Source organism: Ambystoma mexicanum, chromosome 5q (assembly GCF_040938575.1).
Source record: "Ambystoma mexicanum isolate Mex_15411 chromosome 5q, UKY_AmexF1_1, whole genome shotgun sequence".
Classification (NCBI taxonomy): Eukaryota; Metazoa; Chordata; class Amphibia; order Caudata; family Ambystomatidae; genus Ambystoma; species Ambystoma mexicanum.
In genome coordinates this window covers 69,886,444-69,913,232 of record NC_090933.1, presented here as the reverse complement: position 1 = coordinate 69,913,232, position 26,789 = coordinate 69,886,444, and the positions used below count along the sequence as shown (strand labels likewise).

The following is a 26,789-nucleotide window of genomic DNA, read 5'->3' as shown; positions in this document are numbered from 1 at the left end:
CTGCTCCTCGATTTCCTCAAAGGGGCAGAGTACCTATGTTCACACTGTGACAAACTCCTGCCTGCCGGGCGTGGCCTGGTAGGATCAGCATCACTTTGCTTGTGGCAGCCCCAAACTTCCCACCCCCTTTTGCCAACCATAGCATTCTCTAATCCAGGCAGGTATTTTGTTACAGTATTATTTTCCTGCACATGCAGCGTTTTAGAGTAAAGCGCTATATAGACTTAATAAATACAAATAATACAAATACATATGTGTAAAATAAAGATGCTTTAAAAACTCTTTCTGTATCCTTACTGGCAAGCTTCTGACATGGGGCTCTACATATAATCTTGAGACTCAAACTTTACCTTGCAAAAGGCACAAAGCAAAGACTCACCTCAATTTGATCAATTTTCACTTGCTTATAAGCCTTCTTCATTTCCTTTGCCCCCAGTTTCATAGCATCGACCTAAAACATACAAAGAAACATCAGAGCTCAAGGTAGCACATAATGATAGACTGTTGTGCTTATTTGAATGAGACAAAATTAAGTTTTGCCAAAATGTATCCCGGGCAGCCCTCTCTTCATTGATTGGTTTGTTACATATGTAAGGCAACTTCTGATGAATAGTGTATTTCTATACTTTGGGACGGCTGGCAGTATACACACAACACACTATTGTCCAATGCTCTGCCTTTCAATACCCTCAACTAGTGTTTAAAGTAAAAACACATGGGGCCTCATTACGACCCTGGCGGTAGCTGTGCCGGTAAAAACGTCACGGCTGCCGCTAGGGTGGTTTTTTCCCCCCGGCGCCTGGCAATGGGGAATTACCGGGGCATTACAGCCCCGGCGGTCGCAGTAATTCCTCATTGCCAGGCGCAGTGAAAAATTACTCCCCATTCCCATTCGCGTCTCATAGGACTGGGAATGGGGAGGACGGTAGCGCCGGCACCATTCATAACGGTGCCGGCACTACTGTCGAGGTCTGCAAGCAGGTGCCGTTCCGCCCGGTTGAAAGGAACCCGCTCAGAACTCGGAGTATGCCGGTCCGGTAACAATGGTGCCGGTAGCTTACCGGCACTGTTACCGGACTGGCATACTCGTAAGGAGGCCCACTGATTCCCCAAAATAAATGCAACTCTCACATGGGAACAGTTTGGCCATTATATATGACCCATTATGCTTTGAAGGCTTTCTAGATGTGTCAAAATGCTAATTTAAACAGTCCCAAACGTAAAGTTGATACAATGTACATACGTTTGTAGGGCACTAGTAGGCATAGGGAGTAAAAAGTAGCTCTTGGTAGGTATTTCTGTCAAGCCAGAAGGGCCCTTGCATGTTATAACCAGGAGCTAAATAGCTCTCAGCCCTGTCAATTTCAAACCCTGTGGTGGCAACGTCCTACTTGCAGGAGTCCCAGAAGCCACTTTGGGCCATCTGAAAGCCTTTCAACACGTGTCATCACAAAAGTAGTAAAATCCGACTACACCTTCCATATCCTCAAAGAGCTGCTCTAGCTACCTCTTCAAGCACACATATTCAAGACTGCTTGCAATGCTCACAAAGCAGTCCCAAACAAAACATCACTCTAGCTGGCAGAGACAGCCACCACCTCTGTAAGCCAGCACATCAACAAAAGCCAAAACATTGCTGGCTGGAAACAAAGAGCTGAAAAATGGAAACACATAGGGGGAAAAAAAGCATTTCTGCTATGCACCCGGTTTCTGGAACAGGTCACCAATGCAAATAAGTCAGCCCCTTTCGACACTTCAGAAAGGACCCGAAGACTCTAATCTTCAAAGAAAACCCTGCCAATCAATGACTGCTCCACTCAACCATATTTCTGCTCCTCTGGAGTTCCACCCAAGTTCCCCAGCTTCCCATACCCCTCCCAGACGCTCTGCTACTTCTGGGGCTGTCTCCGAGCGGTCTTCCTATATCGAACTGTCATGCTCCTGGACGCACACAAGTGCGGACAGGCCAGCGCTGATGGAAGACGGAATTCGCCTGCATCGCAGGTAACTGTTTTTTTGGGGTGGGAGGATGTGTGTTTGTGTGTGTGTGCACACGTACGTATGTCTGTGTGTGGGGGTGGAGGAATGTTTGTGGCCGGGAAAAGAGGGGGCTGGGGAACGGGTGAGTGTGTTTGCGTGTTTGGGTGTCCGTGTAAGTGTGTCTGTTGTGGGGGTTGCAGGAAATGCTAGGGGCAAGGAAGGGGGTCGGCAGGGAAGGATAGCAGTGCTGGGGGGGGGGTGAACCCCTTTCCCCCGATTTGTATGAAATTTCACAAGCACACAAGAGTAGGGGCCTGGGGGGGGGGGAATCTGTTTGCTGGGTGTCGTGGAGGAAGGGTGGGAGAGGGGTATGAGGTTCTGAACCACCACAGTGCCATCTATAAAACTGTTTAGTTGGATTGGTTCCTCACAGAAAATGAGGGAAGCTAATGACATTCTTGGTTCCTCGCAGAAAATGAGGGAAGCTAATGACATTCATAAACCCGGAACTTGTTTTGGCAAAGAGACGAACAGCAATGCAATGGAAATCATCCAACATTATGAAGATTCAGGGTTGGTATGTAGATCTAAGGAAATGGGCAGTGGCAGAGCAGGAACTTCACAAAACAATTAGATAATATACAGATGATGATCTAAGATTTTGTATATGGGACATATCCCTTAAGGGCCAGGAGCTGGATTCCAATCTTCGCCTTCCTTAAATTCGACCCCACTTTATGTGGCTTACAGTGTCGACATATTGCAGACTTGTGTGCTTTTGGAATTATTTTGGAAATGGCCCAGACACTAAGATTCACCAATGGATCTGTACTACGGTTATTGCATCAACTTTAAAGGATGGGAAGGGATGACTAGAGAATAAAAACGGAAATGTGCATTTATATTATTTGTTGTGTTTGTTATTAATTTAATGAAGCGATTGCAAAAGAGAATAAAAATGGAAAAATCTTGTTCTCATCAGACATAACAGTGTGTTTTAGTAATAAGACAATGGAATTTATTGTGATGAAGGTTTCTTTTAAGCTAAGTGTGACGAATCCCAGGCTTTCATAGGGGGAGCCCCTCCCCATGGGGCCAGGGAGGTGAGGCCGCTATCCGATAGTCGCCCTGGGGATGGCGCTCAGCGGGTTGATCTCATGGGAGGGGAAACCTCCCTTGGGACCAGTGTCAAACCCATCGACAGAACACAGTATTCCCACCAATCACATTACCCTAGACACCCTTCCCACAGTTACCCCCAACTTTCCGTCACCTCATTCCCATCCAAACCTACCCTCACACCCTATGTGCTTTTCTATAGTAGTTCGAGTAGAAAGTACTGGGATGCGGAAGAGTCTTAGGCAGTTACCACATCAGCACACACTTCTGTGAGGAAGGCATGGTATCAAACAATGGACACTGACACAATATTGACAAGTTTGAAAACCTTTATTTACTTTGAAGGGGATAGAAAAACTCATATCTTGCCCTGACACTAAGAGAGGAGCGCGCTCAAGCATAAAAAAAATAAGAAACAGTCCTGGTAAGTCTGATCCAAATCATAACATTTAAACTAAAAAACCCAATGCCTGCCCTCACTCTATTATAATAAATATGTACAGGGAAATGTATCCTTAAAGGAAAAATCAGTGTGAAACAAAAATGTCTGAATGGCAGAAATATGTCTCACTATGGCTCCTATTCCCCACGTTATATGGCACGTGGGTTTTAGGAGGAACACTTTGCACTCCAACACACTTTAGCTTGCGAACAGCTTGAAAGTCTGCTCTGTCTTCCAGAGCCTGCTTAAGTTCTCGAATTGCCTCAATCTGGTCATAGTCCCAGTTAAGCTCCCCTCAAATCGGGCTCAGGCTTTTATTATTTGTTTTCCGGGGTTTCCTTCCCCATGTTTTCATCATATCTTTCTTAAGACTTCCCTCTGTCGGGCTCGAGTCTTTTCCTGCTTATCATAGACTTTCACAATGATGACTTGTTACCGTAGGATTCTCACAGTCATTCTTTTTCCCTTGCAATGCATCTTGGTACTTGTATTTCTTAATTTCACCAAAGTTCACTTTACACTCCTGATTTATACCTTTCAAATGTATCCGCCTTTATGCAATCATTTGTTTCACTTCTTTCTGTCTTTGTCACTTCATAACATTTCACAGAAGCTTTCGAATGAGCACACAGGTTCCAGGCAGGTGAAAGTTTGCGCCCTTGCCCTTGAGCTGCATTAGGCCCAAAGCCTTTATTTTTACAAATTTAAATCTCCCTCCCAAGCCCCTTGTGTCCACTTCCCGAGACGTGTTGCTTCCTATTTCCCTGCCTCCCATGCCGCCCACTGCCTGTGATTGGCTCTCCACAGGTCATAAGTGACCACTCCAGGGCAGCCCTCTGGCCATGCAGCCCCCGCGGCTAAGCGCCCCAAGGCAAAGGGCAGCTCCTACAAGAGGCGGCTCCAGAAAGTGTATGCAGGTGTCAGCAGGAGAAGCCAGCGGCCAGCCGGCAACCAGCAGCTACTAGGACCAGTACAGTAGGAGAGGCTTAGAAGCCCATCCACCTTTAAACTTACCTGCACCAGTACAATACTGTGATAAATTCCACCGGCCCCCTCCTGCCACCTTATAGGACTTCCAAATCTAGCTGTGTCCCATTTTCAGAACTGCACTGTCTGGTATTGAACTTGCATTGTGAGCTGTAGGCCTCGCTCCCACTATACAGGACTCTCAAATCTGGCTGTGTCCCATTTTTCAGAACTGCACTGTCTGGTATTGAACTTGCATTGTGGGCGGCTCTCCCACTATACAGGACTCTCAGATCTAGCTGTACCCAATTTCAATGTGCACTGTCTGGTATTGGCACACAGTGACCAATTCCCATCTAGAGAGCACCACTGTTGAATGGTACTGTGAATGTTGGATTGTGCCTCGTGAGATGACACAGTGATTATCAGTTGCGCCCATTAGGAGAATTCTGTTGCCATTAGCCATACCTTCTTCACGCCACAAAGTTTGCTTACTCCAGCAAGCCGTTTCCAGGGGGACCCAGATTTGGGACAACCACTGGAATATCCAGACAATATAACCCTAGTAAACCTCCCCTTCCTAAGTCGAGACAGCGACTGAACCACCCAGCAATATCACCGGACTAAACCACCCAACAGACTGAGCCCAAACCCGTACCGGACTATCCCCCACACCCAGTACAACACCACACGACAGCCGGACCAAAAGCAAAGTAAAAGACTAACTCAGCATCAACAAACAGAAAAAAAAAGGAAAAACAAAAAAACAATCAAGATCAAAATACAGCACAAACTAATTGGACCAAAGGAAAGACAAAGAGCAGAAGAAAGAACAAACAACTGAACACCACCGAAGACCCACTACTACAGAACACACTCCCACAGACAGGAACAACTACAGAACCAACGCAGAGAGAAATCCCTCTACCCAACTCCTTACCTTGCAAATGACCAGTCACCAGAACAAGCCAACCCAATGTACAAATCAACAAAAACAGACAACCAAACACAACGACGCAGAAGAGCAATGGACAATGCTAGAAACAACAAGTACATCATCGACGCACTAACACCTTACATCACCAAAACAAGAGGACCTTCCGCCCGACAGCCACAAAACTTGGAAGAGGAACCTGATGAAAACAAAAACCCAAGCCTGAACCTAGAAGAACTTTTCGACGACACAGACAACAGTACCAACACCTCAACAAGAGATCGCCCTGGAAAGAAATCCCAACAACAGTCAGAAGACAATGCTGACATTAAAACACAAACCAAACGACACCTTTAAAATCCACTGTAACCTAATAAACACAAGATCCATGTCCAAACATTCAAAAGATATCTTTGACCTTCTCTGCGACAACGGCATTGGCATCCTATTCATCACAGAAACATGGTTGGATGACGACTACAAAATCACACTCCAAAGCTGCCTCCCCACCAACTTCAAATGCCTTTAGGTAAACAGGAAAAATAAAAAAAAGAGGAGGCCTCGCAATAGCATTCAAAGGACACCTGAAAATAAAAACAGACGAGCCTCTTAACATCACCAACTGCAAAACCTTTTCAGCGAATCCAAAAACAAACATCACATTCATTCTAGTCTACGGACCACCGACATATGATGCAACCTTCGTCAATAACTTCATATAAGCCATCACCAACATAGCCATCGAGCACGAACATCTAATCATGCTGGGGGACTCTCAAAACTCACTAGTTGGGCAACGAACAACCATGAACCTACAACAGTGGGTCAAAGGGGCAACACACTCAGCAAGACACACCCTTGACGCAATCTTCGCCAAGGAAAAGCTTATCAACACGGCACCACTGATACAAATACTGTGGGGCAACCATCTCATCCTCCCATTCGTGATCACACTACCAAATCAAGTCCGCATCCAGCCCCCCAAGCTCAACTATCACAAAAAGAAACTGGAAAAACATCAAAACAAGCAACCTAATGGAACAACAGTAGATGACCAAACCTTCAACTACAGAACTGGAGCTGGCAGACCTAGACGGGAAAGCAAAGCTACTACACAAATGGATCGCTGATACCATTGAAAACATCACCCCAGAAAAACCATTTACCTCCTCAAAAAAAGAGCAATGTCAAAATGGTTCACTCCACTACTAAGCACCATGAAAAAGAATTACAAAAACTGGAATTGGAATGGAGGAAAGAATACAACAAAGACAAGAAAACACAGATCCAAAAACAAATCTGCACATACAAGAAGGAAATTCAAAAGGCGAAGAGAAGGCATTATGATGACAGAATCGCCAATGCCACCAACACACTAAAAGAAATGGTCAACATCATAAAAGAAATGAGAAACCCACGGGTTGCGACAACACTCCAACCCCCTCAGAGAAACTGTGCAACGTTTGGGCAGACCATTTCAAGAAAAAAATCAACGACATCCGACAAATCATACAAAACAGACCAACCAACCATAACACTAAACCAACTGGACCTAACCAAGAGCCACAGCACAAACTCCAAAACTTTCCTGAAATATCAGCCGAGGCATTCGCCAAGTTGGTAAAACACAGCAAGAAAGCGGGATCACCCATGGATCCCTGCCCCCCTGAAATCTACAAATCAATCTTTGCACAAGGAACGTCATCGGAATACTACAGCAACCTCCTAAATCTTTCAATCACAACAGGAACTTGTCACGTCCTCTCCCATACCTCCTGTCAGGTCCTCCCCAAGACACCCACCTTCTGTGCACACACCTTATCCAGGTCATCTACACACTAGGCGATGTACACGTATATCAAGGTCATCTACACACTAGGCGATGTACACGTAACATGCACCAATCACGCCGTAGGACCAGTATGATCCATCCTCATGGCCAGAACACTTGGCAACTGTGGACGCGCTGCCGGTTGCCGTGGTGCCTCTGGGGCCACGTGACATGGTCCCGCCCACGCGCTGTCTGCTGTGCTGATGTGACCTCACCCGCGCGGCATGGTTTCCAGGCTACCTCTTAAAACGAACGTCCTGTTGGGCGTTCATCGCATCTCAGCTGTGTTTCCTGGCGTGTGGCGTTTCGGTTGTTGTATTCTTGGATCTATGAACTTTCTTGCTCACGTTAGCGGGACTGCTATGTCTCAACCCTTGGCTACGGCATATCAAGTTAACACGGATCCTGACCTCTGCTTATCACGGACTGCTTTCATTTGCTCCTGTTGGCCACAGTGTTATGGAACTTGCTCACATGGAAGTCAGACCTCGGCATTGCTTCACGGACTGATATCATCTCCTCCCACAACCACGTGTACTCTTGGATTGTCTGCAGCACTTGCTAACTGTTTCGCAGACTTCTGGTATCCCTCGCTTTTCTCTGGACATTCACAGCCACAGCCACTTCGGCATCATCCACAGAATCAAGTTCAAGCAGGTTACACCCTGAGAGTGTTTTGGGAGTTGGTGACCTCCGGCTCCATTCTACATCCACAAACTCACACAGGGGGAACTAGGTTGGCACCACATAGAGGGAAATCGCACAATATACTCCCTCAGGTATATACGTTCCTAAAAGCCCCCTGGAAGGTGTTGTTTTCCTTGTTCTATCATACTGCATTCAGCTATTGTCTTGTTCTTTGTTTAACCCAATGCATCATCTGTTCTCTTTACAGACACGTGGAGCACTGGTGTCCCTGTTCCAGTCACCTCTGGCCCCAATAACTGGTCTGCAAGTTCCTTACTACCTTTCTGACTGGTGCTTGGGGACGGAGGTATTCATTGTCTGCGCGGATCTCGAGTCTTGACAGAACTGTACCACGATCCTTCAAATCAGCTTATATCAAACCACTTTTAAAAAACACAAGTGGCGGCGTGGAGGACCTCTCCCACTACAGACCGATTTCAAACATTCCCTACCCGGCAAAACTCCTAGAAACTTACGTATACAAATTAACCCAAGAACATGTAGAAAAACACCACCTGCTAGACCAAGCACAAGTTGGTTTCAGACCCGCAAGACAGAATCGGTACTACTATCCATCTGGGACGACCTAAAAACAAACGCTGACTCCAACACAACCTCAGCTCCGATTCTGCTCGACCTCTCTGCAGTCTTTGACACAGTAACCCACAAAACCCTAACCAAAAGATTGGAAGATATAGGTATAACGGACATGGCACTACTCTTGATTAAATAATTCCTAGCAAACAGAACAGAAACCATATGGATATAACCCTTCAAATATACTCCACGAGTTAACAACTGGGGAGTAACACAGGGATGCTCACTATCACCACTATAGTACAACATCTACCAGAGTCCAGTAATCAGAATCTTCAAAAAATACATGACATGCTACAACTACGCAGATGACACTCAACTCATCTACAAAATCGAAGACACTCAAGCCAATTACTCAACCCTAATTGAGTATCTTAAAGAAGTCTTTAACTGGATGAACGCCAACAACCTGAAAATCAACCCGGGAAAGACAGAAATCATGATTATATCCAAAAACCAAGAGAAAATCATCTACATTCCCTGGCCAACGGAAATGGGAACATCGCCCACACCTTCTAAGTTAGTGAAACAATCTGGAAGTCCTGATGGACAACACCCTAACCTTAGAACCACTAACGCAATAATCAAGAAATGCTTCTTCCGCCTTCACACAACAAGAAGAATCTTACCTTTCTTCTCCTTCACCCACAAAACACTCACAATCGCCGCCCTCATCATGTCAAGAATCGACTACGCAAACAACCTCTACCTCGGGATGCCAGACTACCTCCTGAAGAAACTACAACGCATCCAAAATGCAGCAGCTAGACTCCTCCTCAAAGTATCCAGAAGAGACCACATCACTCCAGCACAAAAAAATACTACATTGGCTCCCAGTCAAACATTGCATCACCTCCAAACCAAGTGTATAACACACAGGGCAATCAACGGACAGGGAGCTGAATTCCTACAAAAGAAAATAATCTACAAGCCAACGAGACTCCTCAGATCAAGCAAAGAAATCCACCTGGAACCAAAACTGTATGTCAAGAAAAAACTAGGGGGTCATCCTTCTCTCACCTGGCCACAAAAACCTGGAACATCATCCCAAAAGAAACATGAAACACCAAAGACCACCTACAATTCAGAAAACTACTAAAAACCTGGCTCTTTAACACAGCAGAATCAAATTGAAACTAAACAATCAAACAGGAAACACAAAGAACATGTTGACAGAATTTAGGATGACACAGACAACCCTAGAACCGACTAAGGGAAACTCCACAATAACAAGATAGACAATGCTAGGTGGAATAGGACACAAGCAACAACCTCATGAGGACAGAAATTAGCATCTCTGCCCAACTCCATCTAGCAACCTCACCCACTCCATGAATGCTACCAAGTGCCATATTCAGATGGAATTGTGAGTGTTGGCGCTAGGCACATTTGGACAGAGTTGTGGACGTTGGCATGAGCCGGGCACAGACATAGCTGTAAATCATGGCAGGTGCCGCGCCTGGACGTAGTTGCAGATGTTGGCATGTGCCACGCCAGGATGGGGTGTGAGTGGTCGCCTGCGTGAGCTGCGTGTGCAGTGGGATAGGTTTGTGAATGCCGACCATCGCCACATCTGGATAGAGCAGCGGTTGCTGGCCGATGCCGTGTCTGGAGTGCATTGGGAATGCTATCAAGGCCAGATTTGGATGGAATCGCGAACACTTGCTCATCTCACATACAGGCAGGCTTCAAAGGTGGGCAGGGGCCGAATTTAGAGACAGTCATATATGGAAGAGATTGTGAATATCGCCGAATCTAGAAAGAAATGGAGAGATGTTCACGCACCACACCTAGAAAGAACGTGGAAATTTTGCACATCGATTCCAGGCAGCGATACCAATAACCAGCCCACTAACAACCTCACCCGTATGCATACACCTCTCAAACTATAACCAAACACAGCCACAACCCTATAGCATAACAAACCGCACAAACTTCACTACAACGCAACAACAAAACAAACCGCACAAACTCGCACAACACCACGACAGCTGCCGACCGAAAGACACCTCAAGCCCAGCGAACAGTGTTAACCGCGTTGAGGCTGTCAATGGCACATCACTGCTCTCTTGCACTTTTCCCCGCTTATTCCCACTAACTCACCCCCTTCCCTTTTCAGAGCTGCCAGAGCATCATGGAACCTCTCCGGTGGTGATAGTGCGCAGTACAAATATCGTTTAACATGAACACACGCGGTGCCAGACCACTCTGCTACTTAATACTTGTGAGTCAATATTCTGAAATATAGGCTCACTTTCTCTCGCAGCATATCTTCTCATGCGTAACCTTCATTTTCCCCTTAGCAATAGTTGCAGGTGCTCCGAATCACAGAACAGGCACTTGACTCACCGGTTGTGTTGGACAGGCTTGCCTGCTTGTTGAGTCTTTGGATGTAAAGTCAAGGCTGTTACTCTCGCTGTTCTGGTATCTCCCCAATTCTGGTCTGTTGCTCTCCTTTGCCTGACTTGCCACCACTCTGGAAGAGCTGCTCCTTTCTGTGTTCCACCTTGCTCAGAGTGTGCTCTCGTGCTCCTCCTTTTAACCATGTGGGGAGAGGTAATAGGGGTGAGGTGTGTACGATTACAATTAAGTGACTGACCCTGCTTGATCTCATTAGTGGGACAACATGAGGGTAGTTGGTGGTAGTCTTTCCTCTGTTGTAAGGTGTTTCATACAGGTAACCTTTACTACTCACATGTGTCTCTTCTTCCCAGTATTATATGTGGAGGGGGAGATGTGTGTTTGGAACTGTCCCAAAACGGTAGAGGGAGTGTGCGATTGTCGGTAACAAAAGGGGGATACCGTGTCTCGCCATCAGGTGTTTCTGCCCCACTCCTCAAGGACCTCCCGCTAAGGTGATCCTGCCACACTTGTCCACCCCCAGGGTCTGGATCCAAAGGCGATGGCCGTGCCCTGGCCAACTGAGCAAAGGATTCCCGGGGTTTAGGCAGTGAAACACATTCTGGTTTTTTACACTTGGTACTGAGACGAGGAGGAAGTGCGGAGCAATACCGAATGACTATTGGAAACATTTACCAGTCTAGTGGTTATCGACTTAGAAGTCGAGGAGGGAGACCAGGAAGTGTTTCAAGCCTGCCCTGGAGGAACAAGGAGCAGGGAAGTCACACTGCAGGAGAAGGGACTGTGGACCAGTGGCCCTGCCAGGGAGCGCGGGAACCTTTGCTTGCTGGCAAGGAGCTGAAAACTAGGGGAAGCCCAGGAAAATCCCTTTGTAAAAGACTTGACAAAGAATCAAGCCCTACCAGGAAGAACCGCAAGAGCCAAAGAGTCTGACGTGCAGATGGATGCTGACCTGGACACTGTGCAGAGGAGAAGAGAATCTGGGGCTGGTCCAGGAAGGAGGGACCACTCGGCGCAGAAGCGGAACAAGACTCCAGGCGTTCCAGAGACCGGGGGACCACGAGGGTGCAGCAGCACACCGCCCCCGAACCCAAGAGACCTGCTTAGCCGCTGCAGGGGGGAAAAAAGCTCAGAAGCTACCGGAGCACCGCAAGTGAGCCCAGCTGCATCAAGGGAGCCAACACTCGCGTATGCCATGCAAAAAAGTACGCGGGAAGCCACAGGGGCGTGGCAATCTCAAGGAGGTCATTGCAAAAGCAGGAAAGGCCAGTCTGAGACTCGCATCCAAGTAGTACATGGATTTGTCAGGAGAGTGAACCAAGTCTACAGAAAGCGGGAGTAAAGCCGGAAAGGAGAGCGAGGGACTCGCACCCAAATCATACATGGAACTGTACTAAGGCTTGGCAGGAGAGTGAACCAAGTCTACGGCTTGGAGAGAGCATCCAGGCAACGCTTTCACAGAGCATCACTTGGTAGAGGGGATCCAGGTCTACACCAATGGGCCAGGGACCCACACAGTTTAGAGAGAACATCGAGGCAACGCTTTCATAGTACACCACATGGTGAAAGGGAACCAGGTCTGCACCCAACGGTACACAAACTATCCAGCTGGGAGAGAGCCTTCAGGCAAAGCCTTTCAGCGCCGTAGCTGGCGAGCATAAGCCAAAGCTACCTACCAGGGTCTGAAACCCCAAAGAAAGGATTTGTAGGCTTGAGAAAGGTTGGGGAAAGACTGACATTTCCCACTTTGGTCCAGGGGAAGGGAGATGCCCCTCTAGATCAAGAAGATCCTTCCTTTTGCTTTAGTTAACTTAGTGTGCAAGGGAGAGAGTTAGAATTTTGACACTGGGACTTTTACTTTGGACCTTCTGACATTAGATTTCCATTGAGGCAGGGAGACCCCTCTTAGAGTTAAGGCAAGTTAGGGTTTTCTTTTCCTTTTGCACCTTTGAATAAAGTTTTATAGCCAATATCATGACCCCTCTGTCAGATTCTTACTTCTGCATCCTGTGAGAAACCTCAAAGGTGTCTCACTTACTGGTCCCCGGGGATCTGTGATCCAGGTGGCGAGGACACAGCCATCGCTATTGGATCCAGTTCCTGGGGGTGGACCAGTGAGGGAGGATCACCTGGATGGGGGGTACTTGGGAGGTGGAAGTGGGACACTGACGGGTGAGACGCGGGAATACCCATCTTTTACCTTTTTGCCATCCTACTCCATAGGATACTGTACCCCCCCTCTTTTCCGACACAAACACTTTCACACATCACGAAAGACGAAGGACAAACACCAAAACCATTTACCCGACATGTCCCAACGCCAGGGTCAGGTAATTGACCAGAATTACACACATCTGACGGCCCTTTCCCTTCCCCAAAGGGATAAAAGTTGGAGAAGGAGAGCACAATACAAGCAAGGCAGACCGCACGACGAGAGAGCTAACTTACCACGGCAGTTCAATAGGCAGAGAAAGATGGCGCAAACCAAGAGTGTGACAAGAGAGAAGCGACCTTGCCCTTTCCGACCAAGGCACGTGAAACCTCTACAGAAGTAATCGTAAGGTCGCAAACAGTAGCCAGCGTGTGTTGCAGCTGTGAGGAAAACAAGTGATCACAGTTCAATGGTGTTTATTGAACAATGTTTGCATGGTGGAAAAATGCCTAAACTTAACCTAAATCTAAGATGGGAGCAAGCGTCGACGATCAAATAAAAATAAGGCAGTCCTAGTGGCGTTAGGTCAAATAAAAAGGGCCTATACTATGAAACCTATTGCCAAACCTTACAACTAATACAAAAAGGGAGTGGGATCATTTGCAAGAAAAGAAAGAAGTGTTCTTAAAAAATGTCAGGATGTGGTAGCTTGCGTCTCCCTGCCCCACGTTTTGAGCAAGGGGTAAGGTGGGATCTTGGAGCACAGCACACACTAGAGCTCTCGTTTCCCTTGAAAGTCTCTTGCCTTCGAGGGCCTTATGTATTTAAACAACAAAACAAAGGTTTCTTCAACAGATGAAAGTTTGTTTCCTGCTTTCGCTTAGGGTGAGGATTTATCACCCCTGGGTCCCACCTCTTCCGGGCGCTGACCCCTCTTTACTCTCAGCCTCCCTCCACTGGGTTCACTATGGCTTTTCCTTCTTTCACAACTCTTAAGTCTTTAAAATGTTCAAGTGGACATCCCTCGGCCGGGTTCACTTTTGGTAACACACTGTTTCTTGGGACTTTAGACTTGCCCCCTCTTCGTCAGCATCCCTTGATCGGGTTCACTCTTGCTAACTTCACATTCACTTTACTTTCAAGTGTTGCGGGATTCACGTCCCTGGCTTTCTCTCAATGCGGGATTCACTTCTCTTGCTTTCTGCTGTGGCGGAATTCACTTCCCTTACTTTCACACAGTTTGTAAATCCAAGTCTTTCGATTGTACAGGGATTTTACTAGACCTCCTATAGGACCACATTGACCTCTTTTGGCGGCTCTCCTATGGCCTTCTGGTACTTGTACTTCGCTCAGATGGGGATCGACCAGAGACTTTCGAGTTAACACCCATGTGGTGCCGGTTTCCCTCTGCAGCTCGTCTCCCCTTAACACTTTTCACAGTTCATTGAACTTGGTTCCGACTTGCCACTTTGCGATTTTCATTCAACACAGCCCGGCTCTGATCGGCTCTCCCCTCGACTCACCAGCTGTGATGAACCGCTTGATTTTCGGCTTCCCTGGAGTCAAAGCCGTTACCATGGTCGCAGGAGCTACCCTCGCTCCTGCTTATTGGCGTAAGCTTGCCCCATGTACTGTTGACATCTGCTGCAAGACACTTGTGTAATTGTTTACGGTCTTATGTCCTCTTCCACGAAGGTTCAGCAGGCCTGGGACGAAAGGGCAAGGTCGATTCTCTCCTCGCCACCCTCTCGATTCCCGCCACTTTTCTCCTTCTCTTGAACTGGCGTGCCTGGTTAGCTGTGCCGTTGTGCTGTCTGCCGTGCTCGTAATGTGCTCTCATGATCCACCTTTTATCCCTGTGGGGAAGGGAAAGGGCCGCCAGGTGTGTGTGATTCTGATCAATTGCCTGACTCTGCATGACCCTTGTATTGGGACATGTCAGGTAAACAGCTCTGGTGTTAGTCCATTCTCTGGTGTGTTGTGCAAAAGGGTTCGTGTTGAAAAGGGGCATGGGGGCAGTGGTTTTGAATGTCCTACGTGTAGGATGGGGACAAGGTGTTGAAAGAAGGGGCATACTGTGTCTCGCCCATCGGTGTCCCACTCCCAGATCCAGTAGCAATGGCCGTGTCCTGGCCACCTGGATGACAGAACCCTGGGGACTAGCCAGGGAGACACCTTCAGGTTTCTCAAACAGCAGTTGTCAACAGTACACAGGGTCCTCTTCCGCTGACAACCAAGCCGAGGAGAGACGCTTGGCCCCATGGTAATGACCTTGACTCCAGAGACAAGAAATATAAATACGCTTTATGCAAAAATAACGCACGTATACTTTGAAACATCTAGCTTACAAGACATGATGCGAGTGCCGCTCGCTTACTAATTAATTACCTTATGTGATGCAATATTTATGCACAACTATTGTCAGCTTACATTGTGGATCAATCCTGCTTTTTTCACTTTAACATGTGCACTCATAGTCACAGTACCTTATGTGATTGTATGCACTCTCGATCCTTTGATCTGACTGCAATGAAACTGAAAGCGACCCGCTCTTCCCGTTCCCCAGTTCCCATGGGGACATGGGACGCGAGGTGCCGGAGCATCAGCACATTTGCTGCCGCCCCGTAACGCTAAGCAGGGTTGCTAACGGAACTGTGTAAAACAATACACCTCGCACAAACACGGCGCGCGTTCATACGAAATGCACTTTTCTACGAAACAGCAAAGAGTGCGCATCGGTAAGCAAAACTTTCAACCTCATCATTATTTCACTACAGCCCTCAGCTGTTCTGAACACCATATTAAACAAGGCTTTACAAATTTGGTTTTTCACAGTATAGTTACTTGAGAAAGATACTTTCTACACAGAAGCAAAGGGAAGCCAAGGTAATTATGGCGACGTTTCAGCATTTTACCATTGATAAACTATGATGAGGAAAGTAATAGACCACCAGAGCTACACTCGCTCTTGAAAATACACAGTGCGACAATTCCTTGTTATTCATTGCATCCTCGTGCTTTCCTTTTTTCTTGTTTTTCTTTTCAAATCACAAATGGCGCTTCCAATTGAGAATACAGCAAGGACACACACAATATGAAGGTACATTGTGCAAACAAATGTATTATATACAAAATACAGGGGATGTTATGAATATTGTTTTTCATCGCTTCATGTCAATTGGAGTTTCTCTTATTTTTCTCATTTCTTTCTTATTTTTCACAACCCTGCGTACTTGATTACATGTTCATATTCTGTACGTACCTATTTACCTCATACAACTGGCTTATTTACCTTACATAACTGTTTTTCATGCATATGTTCAATCTCTGATAATTATTGTCCAAATGCACTGTGTGTAATTTACTTTATACCTGGCATGTTTGTCTGTATATTATTTGAATACCTAGGCGTAGTTAAAGCCTTGAAGATGGAGTTTTACTCTGAAATGCATCGGCACTAAAACTAACTATGTTCTAATCCTATATTTGCTTCTTTATATAATAAACCTTCTGGTTTTTGAATAACTTCGCAAAGACTTTACATTTTTTGATTGGCAATCCAACTTCAGCTTAATTTTGTTCACATGCAACCAATGAAGCTTTCAGAACATATTACACTAGAAGTTATTATCTTATACAGAAAGGTTAAAGCTCATTACAAGCCCTTATGTGAGCGCTAGACTTAGCTGTATAGAACTATCCAACTTTTTTGTGCATACTGTGAAGACACTGGGTCCAGGTGTCATAGGACCCAATATCAGTCCGACTGCTCCAACAATGGGATTACCACACCAACGAAAGGAATTTAAATAAAATCCAGAGTGGTGCCCACCTCGACTTGTTCATTCAATTATTTGATTCTGATGAATTGCCTGACTCTGCATGATCCTTGTATTGGCACATGTCAGGTAAATAGCTCTGGTGTTAGTCCATTCTCTGGTGTGTTGTGCGAAAGGGTTCGTGTTAAAAAGGGGTGCGGGGTGGGGCGGTGGTTTTGAATGTCCTACGTGGTAGGATGGGTAAAAGTTGTTGAAAGAAGGGGGATACTGCGTCTCGCCCATCGGTGTCCTACTCCCACTCCCAGATCCAATAGCCATGGCCGTGTCCTGGCCACCTGGATGACAGATCCCCGGGGAATAGCCAGGGAGATACCTTCAGGTTTCTCACACAGCAGATGTCAACAGTACACAGGGTCCTCTTCTGCAGACAACCAAGCCGGGGAAAGACGCTTGGCCCCATGGTACTGACCTTGACTCCAGACACAAGAAAAGCCAAGGGGTTCATCACAGCCGGTGAGTCGAGGGGAGAACTGATAAGAAACCGAACTGTGTTGAACGAAAGTAGCAAGTGGATGATTAAAGAAAGTACAAAGAACTGTTGATACACAAGGGGAAAGCCAGCTATAGAAGAGTCGAGCACCACGTGGGTGCTCCCTCGGGAAACTCTGGGTGATTACCCTATTGTTGAAACTACCGTTAACAGAAGGCTTTGGGAGAAAGGCGAGAAGGGGGTGAAAGTGGTCATACAGTGGTCTAATAAAATCCTCTGTACAGTCGAAAGCCTTTGACCGACAGATGATTGTGATGCTAAGGGCGAATCCCACATCGTAAGAACTGTTCAAGTAATTGTAAATTGGAAACGTTGACAAGAGTGAACACGCTAGAGGGATAACCACAGTGACCTGTTCAAAAAGACATTAACATTAGTGAGCGAAATAGATGTCACAGACGAGATTGTGCTGAAAGCCATAGTGAATCCGGCGGAGGGAGGCTAACAATCGAGAAGGGTCTGAGCCCGGAAAAGGGGGACCCAGGGATGAAGAGCCATCACCCAAACACAAGCAGAGAAAATCAGAGAAGAACTTTGGAATTTTTGTTAACCTTTTGTTGAATATTTTGGAGCTCATCAGAACCTCAGAAGCAAGAAGCTTGATCACCAAAGGGACTGGTACTGCTAAAAACTTCTTGTTGATCTGAGCCCGGAAGAGGTGGATTCAGGGGTGAAAAGACATCACCCAACGTGCAAGCAGAAAGGAAAATGTGTATTATTTTGTTGAAGACATCGGGTCCTCAGAGGCAACAGACTTTTTGTAGAAAAGAGACTTAACCACCGAAGGCCCGATAAGCTGAGAGCAGAACTGTTAGCTCGTGCTGGGGAAGCTAGAGCGTGTCCTTTGTCAAAAAGTGGGTAAGGGGGACTCGACTACAGCATCCTGACTTATTATTTGTGAACACTTCTTTCCTGTGAACTTTATCCCACACTCTGTTTGTATTTAGCTTAAGGATTGGCAATAGGGATTTCTTAGTATAGGCCCTTTTAGTTGACAAGACGCCACCAGGACTGCCTTATTATTTGCTGGTTGTAGCTTGCTCCCATCTTAGATTTATGCTTAGATTAGGCATTTTTCCAACGAGCATATACAGTTTAATAAACACCCTTGAACTGTGATCACTTGTGTCTGTCTTCATTGTTGCCCCCATGAGTTCCTTCCTTACAACCCTTGCACTACCCAAAGACAGTACTTTGTTTCTAAGCGAGAGAGGGCTGCATGTGAAGCTGTAGTATGGCAAGAGGAGTGGTATCAACTGGGAATGCTGAACAGATGGGTGGGTCTAGCGCTACAAATCAGTAATTACGATTTTCCAGCATCAAGACTAATCAGAGAAATGCAGCAATATTGTACACATTTCCATTTAATAACCGCTAACAGCTATAACTGTAGGTCTATTTTGAGGCTTCATCCAAACTAGATGCCATCAAAAATCAGGAAGAAAGAAGGGTTGTGAAGAACAAATGTTTTTACACTTGTGGAGAACATTTTTCTCAAGACCCTGTTGACACATCAAAAAAGCATCTGGAAATCATCTTGATTTTCCTATGAACAGATTTTCTTCTGCTCCATGAAATACATTGACACCCAATCCGCTTTGGGTACCAGAGAGATGCTGCAAATCTGCAGAATAATAGAAAAGATGGGAAGACGACGGAGATCCTCCTCTTCAGCACACCTTCACCATCCTTTCCCATCACTCTCTGGCCGGCCTCCCCTGGCCCTTCTCCTACACCCACCTGTGAAGCTAAGCACCTCAGGGTCATTTTAGACTCCACACTTTCCTTCTCCACCCGCATCCCTGATGTCTCTAAAAAGTCAAACTTCCTACTGCACTTCCTCAGAGGTACTCTCCCTTTCCTCTCCTTCCTCCAGAAGCTCATGGTCTCCCAAGCTCTGATTCTCTCTAGGTTGGACACTTGTAACAGCCTCTTTCTAAATCTACCTGCTTCTACTCTCTGCCCTCTGCAACTAATCCAGAAAAGGACTGCGAGTTTTGTCCTTGGCTTCAAGCCCTGGGATCGTATCTCTCCAGCTCTGAAATCTCTCCAGTGGATGCAAGGATTAAATTCAAAACCCTCTGCTTTGTCCACAAGGCTTTCCGGGGCCTGGGTCCAAAATACCTTCATCTATCCCTCCGCAAATACCTCCCCTCTCAAGCTCTTCGCTCCTCTACCTCCAACTCCCTCAGGGTCAGTCGTTTTTCAAAGAAACAAGCTGGGGGTAGATCTCGGTCTTCGGCTGGGGCCTCCCTCTGGAACAGCCTCCCTGCCACTCTAAAACTTGAGGAGAACCATCTCCGGTTCCGGAAGCACCTCATGACCTTCCTCTTTGCTTCTGCATTCGCTCCCCCTCTCCCCTGCTGATCTGTTCTCTTTTGGCACTGTGCACCTGGCCACCCTCTGTCCTCTGGGCCCAGGTACCTGCTCACCCTGCCACCCTCCCGCACTGCCTCCGGGCCACCCCTTACACTGTCTCTTTACCCATACAGTCCACCCCCCTTTTTTTCTTCATGCACTTATCAGACCTAGCCTGTCTGCTGCCTTAAAACCAGCACTTGCCAATTGCTGGCTGCACTACCACTGTTTGTTGCCTTTATTATTCATGCATTATTTTTTATCTGTTTCTCCTTTGCTCCGCACTCTCCACTTCTCCCCCTTCCATGCACTTTTCCCCTCCCCTTCCATGCACTTTTCCCCTCCCCCTCTCCCATGCACTTGCGTGTTCTCAATGTGACTGGGCCTAGTAAGATCGTTGTTTTATTCTCCCCTGTTCCCCTCCCTTGCCTTGTCGCGCTCTGAAACACTTGTGTACGAGCGCAATAGAAATAAAATATCAATATCAAGAAAGGCTTTGTGGATTAGGGAATTTCTAAATAAATATTGGCTAACCAGTTTCGTAGTTTGGTCCAATTGGAAATGTCTTGGAAGGATATCAAAAACATTATTGAATTAAGCTTGGTGTCTTAAGCAGGCAGATCAAAAAAGGGCAGCTGGGAAGGTTTTCCTTTTTAACACAGTTCCCAATTGCAGGCTTTTTCAATGGATTGTATTTGGAATAAACTTTAGTTGCCACCCTACAGACATCTAATTAATTCAAAAATCGCTACTTTTCCACGTGTATAAAGCCTACAACCACTATTGGCACGCTATGCAAAAAGGCCTACTTTCCTTTAAGCTCAATTATGTCTTCACTTATAATTGTATTGTAGAATATCGGGCCAAGGATTGATTCTTTTGGCACCCTACCAGATTTCCTTTCTCTCAGATTAGATTTACAATTACCTTTCATTGCTAACACTGATTTACTTCCTAAGATACTTTTACTGTACTTTATTATACTTATACCGCACTCAATGGACCCGTAGGCATGATGGTGCATACAGACAAACAACGTAAAACATAAAGGGCATGTGAAAATACAGTCAATGCAGAAAAGCAGCACAATCGCCAAAGGGAACCAGTAAAGGAACTTTATCATGCACCATCCATCTGGATTGCAGCCACATGTCTTTATGTGGAACAACTGTGATAAACCAGAAGGTATCTCATCCGCTAGTCCACGGGGATCTCTCATACAGGTGGCAAGGACACGGCCATAGCTTTGGATCCAGTTCCTGGGGGTGGGCCAGTGAGGGAGGGTCACCTGAGTGGGGGGTCTTTGGGAAGTGGGACACCTGATGGTGAGACGCTGTATCTCCCTCCCTGTAACACCTTTACCCCATTCTACCCGGTAGGACATTTAGGAAATCACACGGACAGACTCGCACCCGAGCATTGTACCGGATGTTAGGAAAGATTTCTCTTTACTGCACTTCCTTTCATTTTTATGGACCCCCAAACGTTTTTCTTTTATTTTTGATCCGGACCTGTACTTTTTACAGTGCAGTGAAGCCTTAAGCTTTACTACACTTTCTTCTGCTCATCTGTTATGGGGAAACAGACATGTCCTTCAGGCTGTCAGTACTGGGAAACAATGGGCCTCATTATGACCCTGCTGGTCAGGAAACAACGGGAGCGGTACATCCGCCGCCACCGTTGTTTCCGGACCGGCTGATTCCGAGTTTTGCAGACGGGAGGCGTCACTCCCGCCAGGTCTGACCTGGCGGGAGTAACGCCAGCCGCCTGCAGGCGGAAATGGAAACACTGGCTCCGTCATAGATGGACCCAGTGTTTCCATTGTCTCCATCCCAGGGTGTCCTTTGGGACTCCATGGGAATGGGGATTTACGGAATTCCGCCTCTGGAATTACCGGGTCACCGGGGTTGTAATGCCCCAGTGATTCCAGCAATCACAGAGGCGAAATAGTATTTCGGGTCCAGCGGAAGCCTGGCGGTTTTTCCGGCACGGCTACCGCCGGACTTGTAATGAGGCCCATAGTTTCCCTTAGTCTTGAGAGTTTGTTACTACTTTTAGTAACTTGTTATCACTTGTGGTAACTTATTATCACTGTACAAGGAGACCTAGTGGTAAGGGTACCCCGAGAAAGGAGTGACCGCAACAAGTGAGGCCCTTTGCGTTGCTGTGCTGCAGTGACCACCATTTGAAACCGCTTACCTGCGTCGAGTCCAGTCCTGAGAGGGGTCCTGTATCATGTTTTTCTACTGCATTCTTCATCCGAAAGTACACCGACCGGAGATCAGCTTGAACCCGCAACCCCTGCGTAGCAAGGACTGAGGCTGACGGCAGGAAAAGCAACCGCAGACCTTCCATTGACCTGCCAAGTCCTGGGAAGAACCGGAGTATGGGGGCAGGGGAGGGTAAGTTACAGTGGTTCTTACCTGCCCCTAAGCTCCCTTTAAAAGTTTTCCTGACTTTTACTATACTTTGGTTTTACCATAGCTTGCTGGCGCAAGCATTCCGAAAGTTGAGGACACTTGTATTAGTTAGAAGAACAAGTTACTTTCTTACCTGGTAACGTTCTTTCGATGGCATGTTCCGACAACGTATTCCACATCTATGACAGGTAATTACCACAGCTGTGCTGCTTTGGAAACTTTTTTCGGCGTAGGCGTCCTGCGTCGTTGACGTCGATACACTCCCTCGAGGACCTCCTCCGACGGTCGACGTCACCAGATGTTATAAGTAGGACACACGACGCCCGTAGCCTCAGTTGTAGTTTTTTCCCCAGAACGTGTGGCACCAATCTTCTGCCAGAATGACTACAGAAAGCCTTGCGGAAACGTAAACTGCAATCGCATAAGAAATTCTGTAGAGGGGCAGGTTGGGAGGGTACGATGTGGAATATGTCATCGGAAAATCCCATCGAAAGAATGTTACCAGGTAAGAAAGTAACTTGTTCTTCGAGGGGATTGGTTCCTCCGTCGAATTACACATCCATGACAGACTCCCAAAGCAGTACCAACGTATGGAGGTGGGAAAAGAATTTAGAAGTTTAGAATGCCCAATTAAATTGTAGAATAGAGGACCGCCTTGCCAAAGGCCAAATCATGCCCATGGATAGAATCCAGGGAGTAGTGTTTTACAAAAGTATGGACAGAGGCCCATGTGGCTGCTTGACAAATGTTACGAATGGGAACACCCCTCTGCAGAGCAGCAGAGGCAGCCACACCTCTAGTAGAATGGGCCCGCAGGCCTACTGGAGGGTCCTTACCCGCCAAACAGTAAAATTCAGAGATAGTCAAGACAATGCATCTAGACAAAGTGTGCTTAGTAACAGCTTGTCCCAAACGACTTCCAGCGTATCCTACAACGAGCCGATCATCCACTCTGACCCGGGACATGCGTGAGATGTAGAAACTTAAAGCTCCCCTAGGATCCAACCTATGGAGCCTCTCCTCTTCCTTACCAGGATGTGGAGGAGGATAGAATGCCGGAAGAATTACCTTGTGGCTCAGATGGAATTCCGCCAAAACCTTCGGGAGAAAGGAAGGCTGTACCCGAAGGACAACCCTGTCCTTATGGAACACAGTGAAGGGTGGTTTGGCAGAAAGTGCCTGCAAATCACTCACTCTACGTGCGGAAGTAACCGCAACTAAAAAAACAGTTTTAAAGGACAACAGTCTCAATGGACAAGAATGTAAGGGCTCAAACGGAGCTCCCATTAGGAACTTTAAAACCAAATTTAAATCCCATCCCGGCACCTGGAAAGGCGACGGTGGAAACACATGAGTTAGCCCTTTCAAGAACTGAGAAATCAAAAGGAATTTTGAAATAAGAACATTCCTCAGACGAGTGCTTAAATATGGACAGCGCCGCCATGTAACCCTTAATGGTACCCACTTGCAGGCCCTTGTGGGCTAAAGAAAGCAAAAGACAAAACCAAAGGAATTGAACATTGAAAAGGATCCACATTCTGTACCCTGCACCAGTCGCAGAACTTCTTCCAACGGCAACGATACAGGGATTTCGTTGCTGGCCTTCTGGCCGAAAGCAACACCTCCATCACGTCTTCAGGGAGGTCCCAATCCTTATATCTTAGCCTTTCAGATACCAAGCATGAAGGCTGAGAGACCTGACCTCTGGATGGAGAACTCAACCCCCTTCCCGTGAGAGCAGATCGTCTCGGTAGGGAAGACGACGTAGAGGGCAGATGGACATGTCTAGAAGATCCGGGTACCACGCTCTCCTGGCCCATGCTGGAGCAATGAGGATCATCCGGGAACCGAACTTCCACAACACCTGCGGAATGACGGGGACTGGAGGAAACTCGTACAGAAGTGGGAAGGACCACTCCACTACGAACGCGTCCCCCAAGGCTCCTCTTGGAGGAAATTCCTGAGAGCAGAATCTTTCGCACTTCTGTTGACACTGGTGACGAAGAAATCCACTTGTGGGGTTCCCCAAAGGACGAAGATCTCCAAAAGAACTTCCTGAGCCAGCTCCCATTCATGAGAGACTCTGCTCTGCCTGCTCAGAGCGTCCACCGCCCCGTTTTAGTCTCCGGCCAGATGAACTACCGAGATCGGAATTTCCTGATGGATGGCCCAGAACCAGAGCTGCATTGCCTCCCTGCACAGTGGGCGTGACCCTGCCCCCCCCTTTTTGTTGAGGTAGTGCATGGCCACTGCATTGTCCGTCATAATCAGGACATTCTTCTTATGCACAGACGGCAGAAAAACCTTCAGGGCTAGCCTGACAGCCCACAGCTCTAACAGATTGATGTGGAGTCTGGACTCCGACAGAGACCAACGACTGCTGACTGTCAGCTCGCTGGCATGCGCTCCCCACCCTGTGAGTGATGCGTCCTTCACGACTGTCCCCTAAGGCCATGGTAGCCAAAAACGGAGCCCCTTTGAACAGATTTCCGAAGGTCCTGGGCGACCGAGGGTGGAATCTGAACTGGGTCCGACATCCTGCCGGAGAACTGCGACCACTGCATCTTGAGAGCCCACTGCAAAGATCTCATCCGCAGTCTGGCCTCTGGCACCAGTAGAATGCAGGATGCCATGAGGCCGAAACCCTCAATATCTCGAACGCCGTGGGACCCTGTGCACGGAAATTTGTCCACCATCTGCAGAATGTGGTGAGCCCACACGTGGGGAGGCGAACACTGCCCCAGGGACGTGTCGAGCACTGCTCCGATGTACTGGAGCCGCTGGGTAGGTGTCAAGTGAAACTTCTTTAAATTGAGGGAGAAGCCCAGCCTGAAGGGAGTGACAGGTGACGGCCAGATGATCCAGGGCTTGCTCGGGAGAACATGCCCTGATCAACCAATCGTCCAGGTAGGGGTAGACGCAAATGCCCCCCTTTCCTGAGATACGCTGCCACCACCACCATCAACTTGGTGAAGACCCTCGGGGCGGAGGTCAATCTGAACGGCAGAACCTGAAACTGAAAATGCGAGTCGCCAACCGCGGACCTCAGGAACTTCTTGTGCTTGGGGTGAATCGGCACATGAAAGTAAGCATCCTCGAGGTCGAGAAGCACCAACCAATCCTGAAGCTGAAGGGCCTGGAGGATTTGAGAGAGAGTAACCATCTTGAACTTGTCCTTCCTGAGGCGCTTGTTCAAGCCACGCAAGTCCATGATGGGTCTCAATCCCCCGTCCTTTTTCGGGATCAAACAATATGGGGAATACCATCCCTTGTTCCTCTCCGCTACAGGCACCAGTTCTATGGTGCCTTTCTCCAGCAGGGATTTGATTTCCTGCGCAAGGAGCGGATCCGGACTCTTCAAAGAGCTTCCCCGGTGGATTGTTGTGAGGCCTCTGCCGGAAAGGAAGACAGTAGCTGTGGGCTACGATCACCAGAACTCACACATCTGAAGTAATGGCACGCCATTCTACAAGATGCTGCGCAAGCCTTCCCCCAACCTGTGAACCATGGGACATGGCCTCATGACTGAGCGGAAGCGGCTGCGGCAGTGCCTGAGAGCAAAGAGGCAACTGCCCGAGCGGCTTTGGCACCTCGAGTACCTTGTTTTCCACCTCTGGTACTCCTACGTTGGGCCCTTTGACTGGCAGCCCCCCTCGATCTACTAAAGGAAGAGTAATATCAAAAGGAACCTCCCCTCCATTGCTGTCCCCTAGGACGAAAAGGCGGAGGTTGACATACTGCAGCGCTCAACGACTTTGCTGAAGCTTTGGAGGTCTGCAACCTCCCAAGGCTCTCGTCAGCCTGGCTGCCAAAAAGATGGACACTATCAAAGGGCATGTTGAGAAGCCGGGACTGTACATCAGGAGCAAACCCCGACTTCCGCAACAATGCAAACCTGCGCATCACGGTGCTCGCCGCCATGGGCTGGCTGGCACAGTCTGCCATGTGCAGACCCGACTGAACGGATTCACACATGGCATCCTTGCCATCCTGAACGAGGCTAAGAAAACCATCCCGTTCCTTCCCTTCGGGAATATCTTCAGCCGCCAAAGACACACAATTCCACAGAGTGTGCGTGAATCTTGTAAGGGCACAAACGGAGTTGGCTGCTTGTAACGCCATACCCCTAGAAGAAAATACCTTCTTCGTCCAACTGTCAAAACGTTTGTCGTCCCTATCAGGAGGGATTGTAGGGTACGCCGCCTGCTTCGCTGGGGCCGTAGCCGCCTGCACCACCAAACTCTCCGGAGTAGGGTGCGTAGTCAAGTAGCAGGGGTCGCCACTGGCTGGACGATATTTTTTCGGCAACGACTTATTCACTGCCAGAAGACTCTCCGGAGCAGTCGAAGTCACTGCCACCCTTCTCTGAAAGGCCATATGAAATGGCAGCTACGGGTCAGTGGGTGGAACTTGGTCAAGGATATCTGTCAGGTCATCCTGCAGAAAATTCACAGGTGGAGCAGACCACCCCAGATACTCCTGTCACCCTCGACATGAGGCGCCTGTACGATGATTCACCATGCGTACCAGGCTCAGGCCTGCCAAACTCAACCTCCGGGGATGTATCAAGACCACTTGTGTCATGTAAAGATTGACAAAGGTCTTCCAATTGG

General features: G+C 47.6%; 1 protein-coding gene across 1 annotated transcript in view; it reads right to left on the bottom strand.

Moving 5' to 3' along the window:
• The window catches only part of CHMP5 (charged multivesicular body protein 5), a 295,753-nt gene that overhangs the window by 74,075 nt on the left and 194,889 nt on the right, over positions 1-26,789 (bottom strand). Inside the window, exon 5 of the mRNA XM_069620542.1 lies at positions 380-451. Within this exon, the coding sequence (XP_069476643.1) occupies positions 380-451 (72 nt within the window). The remainder of the gene's footprint in view (positions 1-379; positions 452-26,789) is intronic.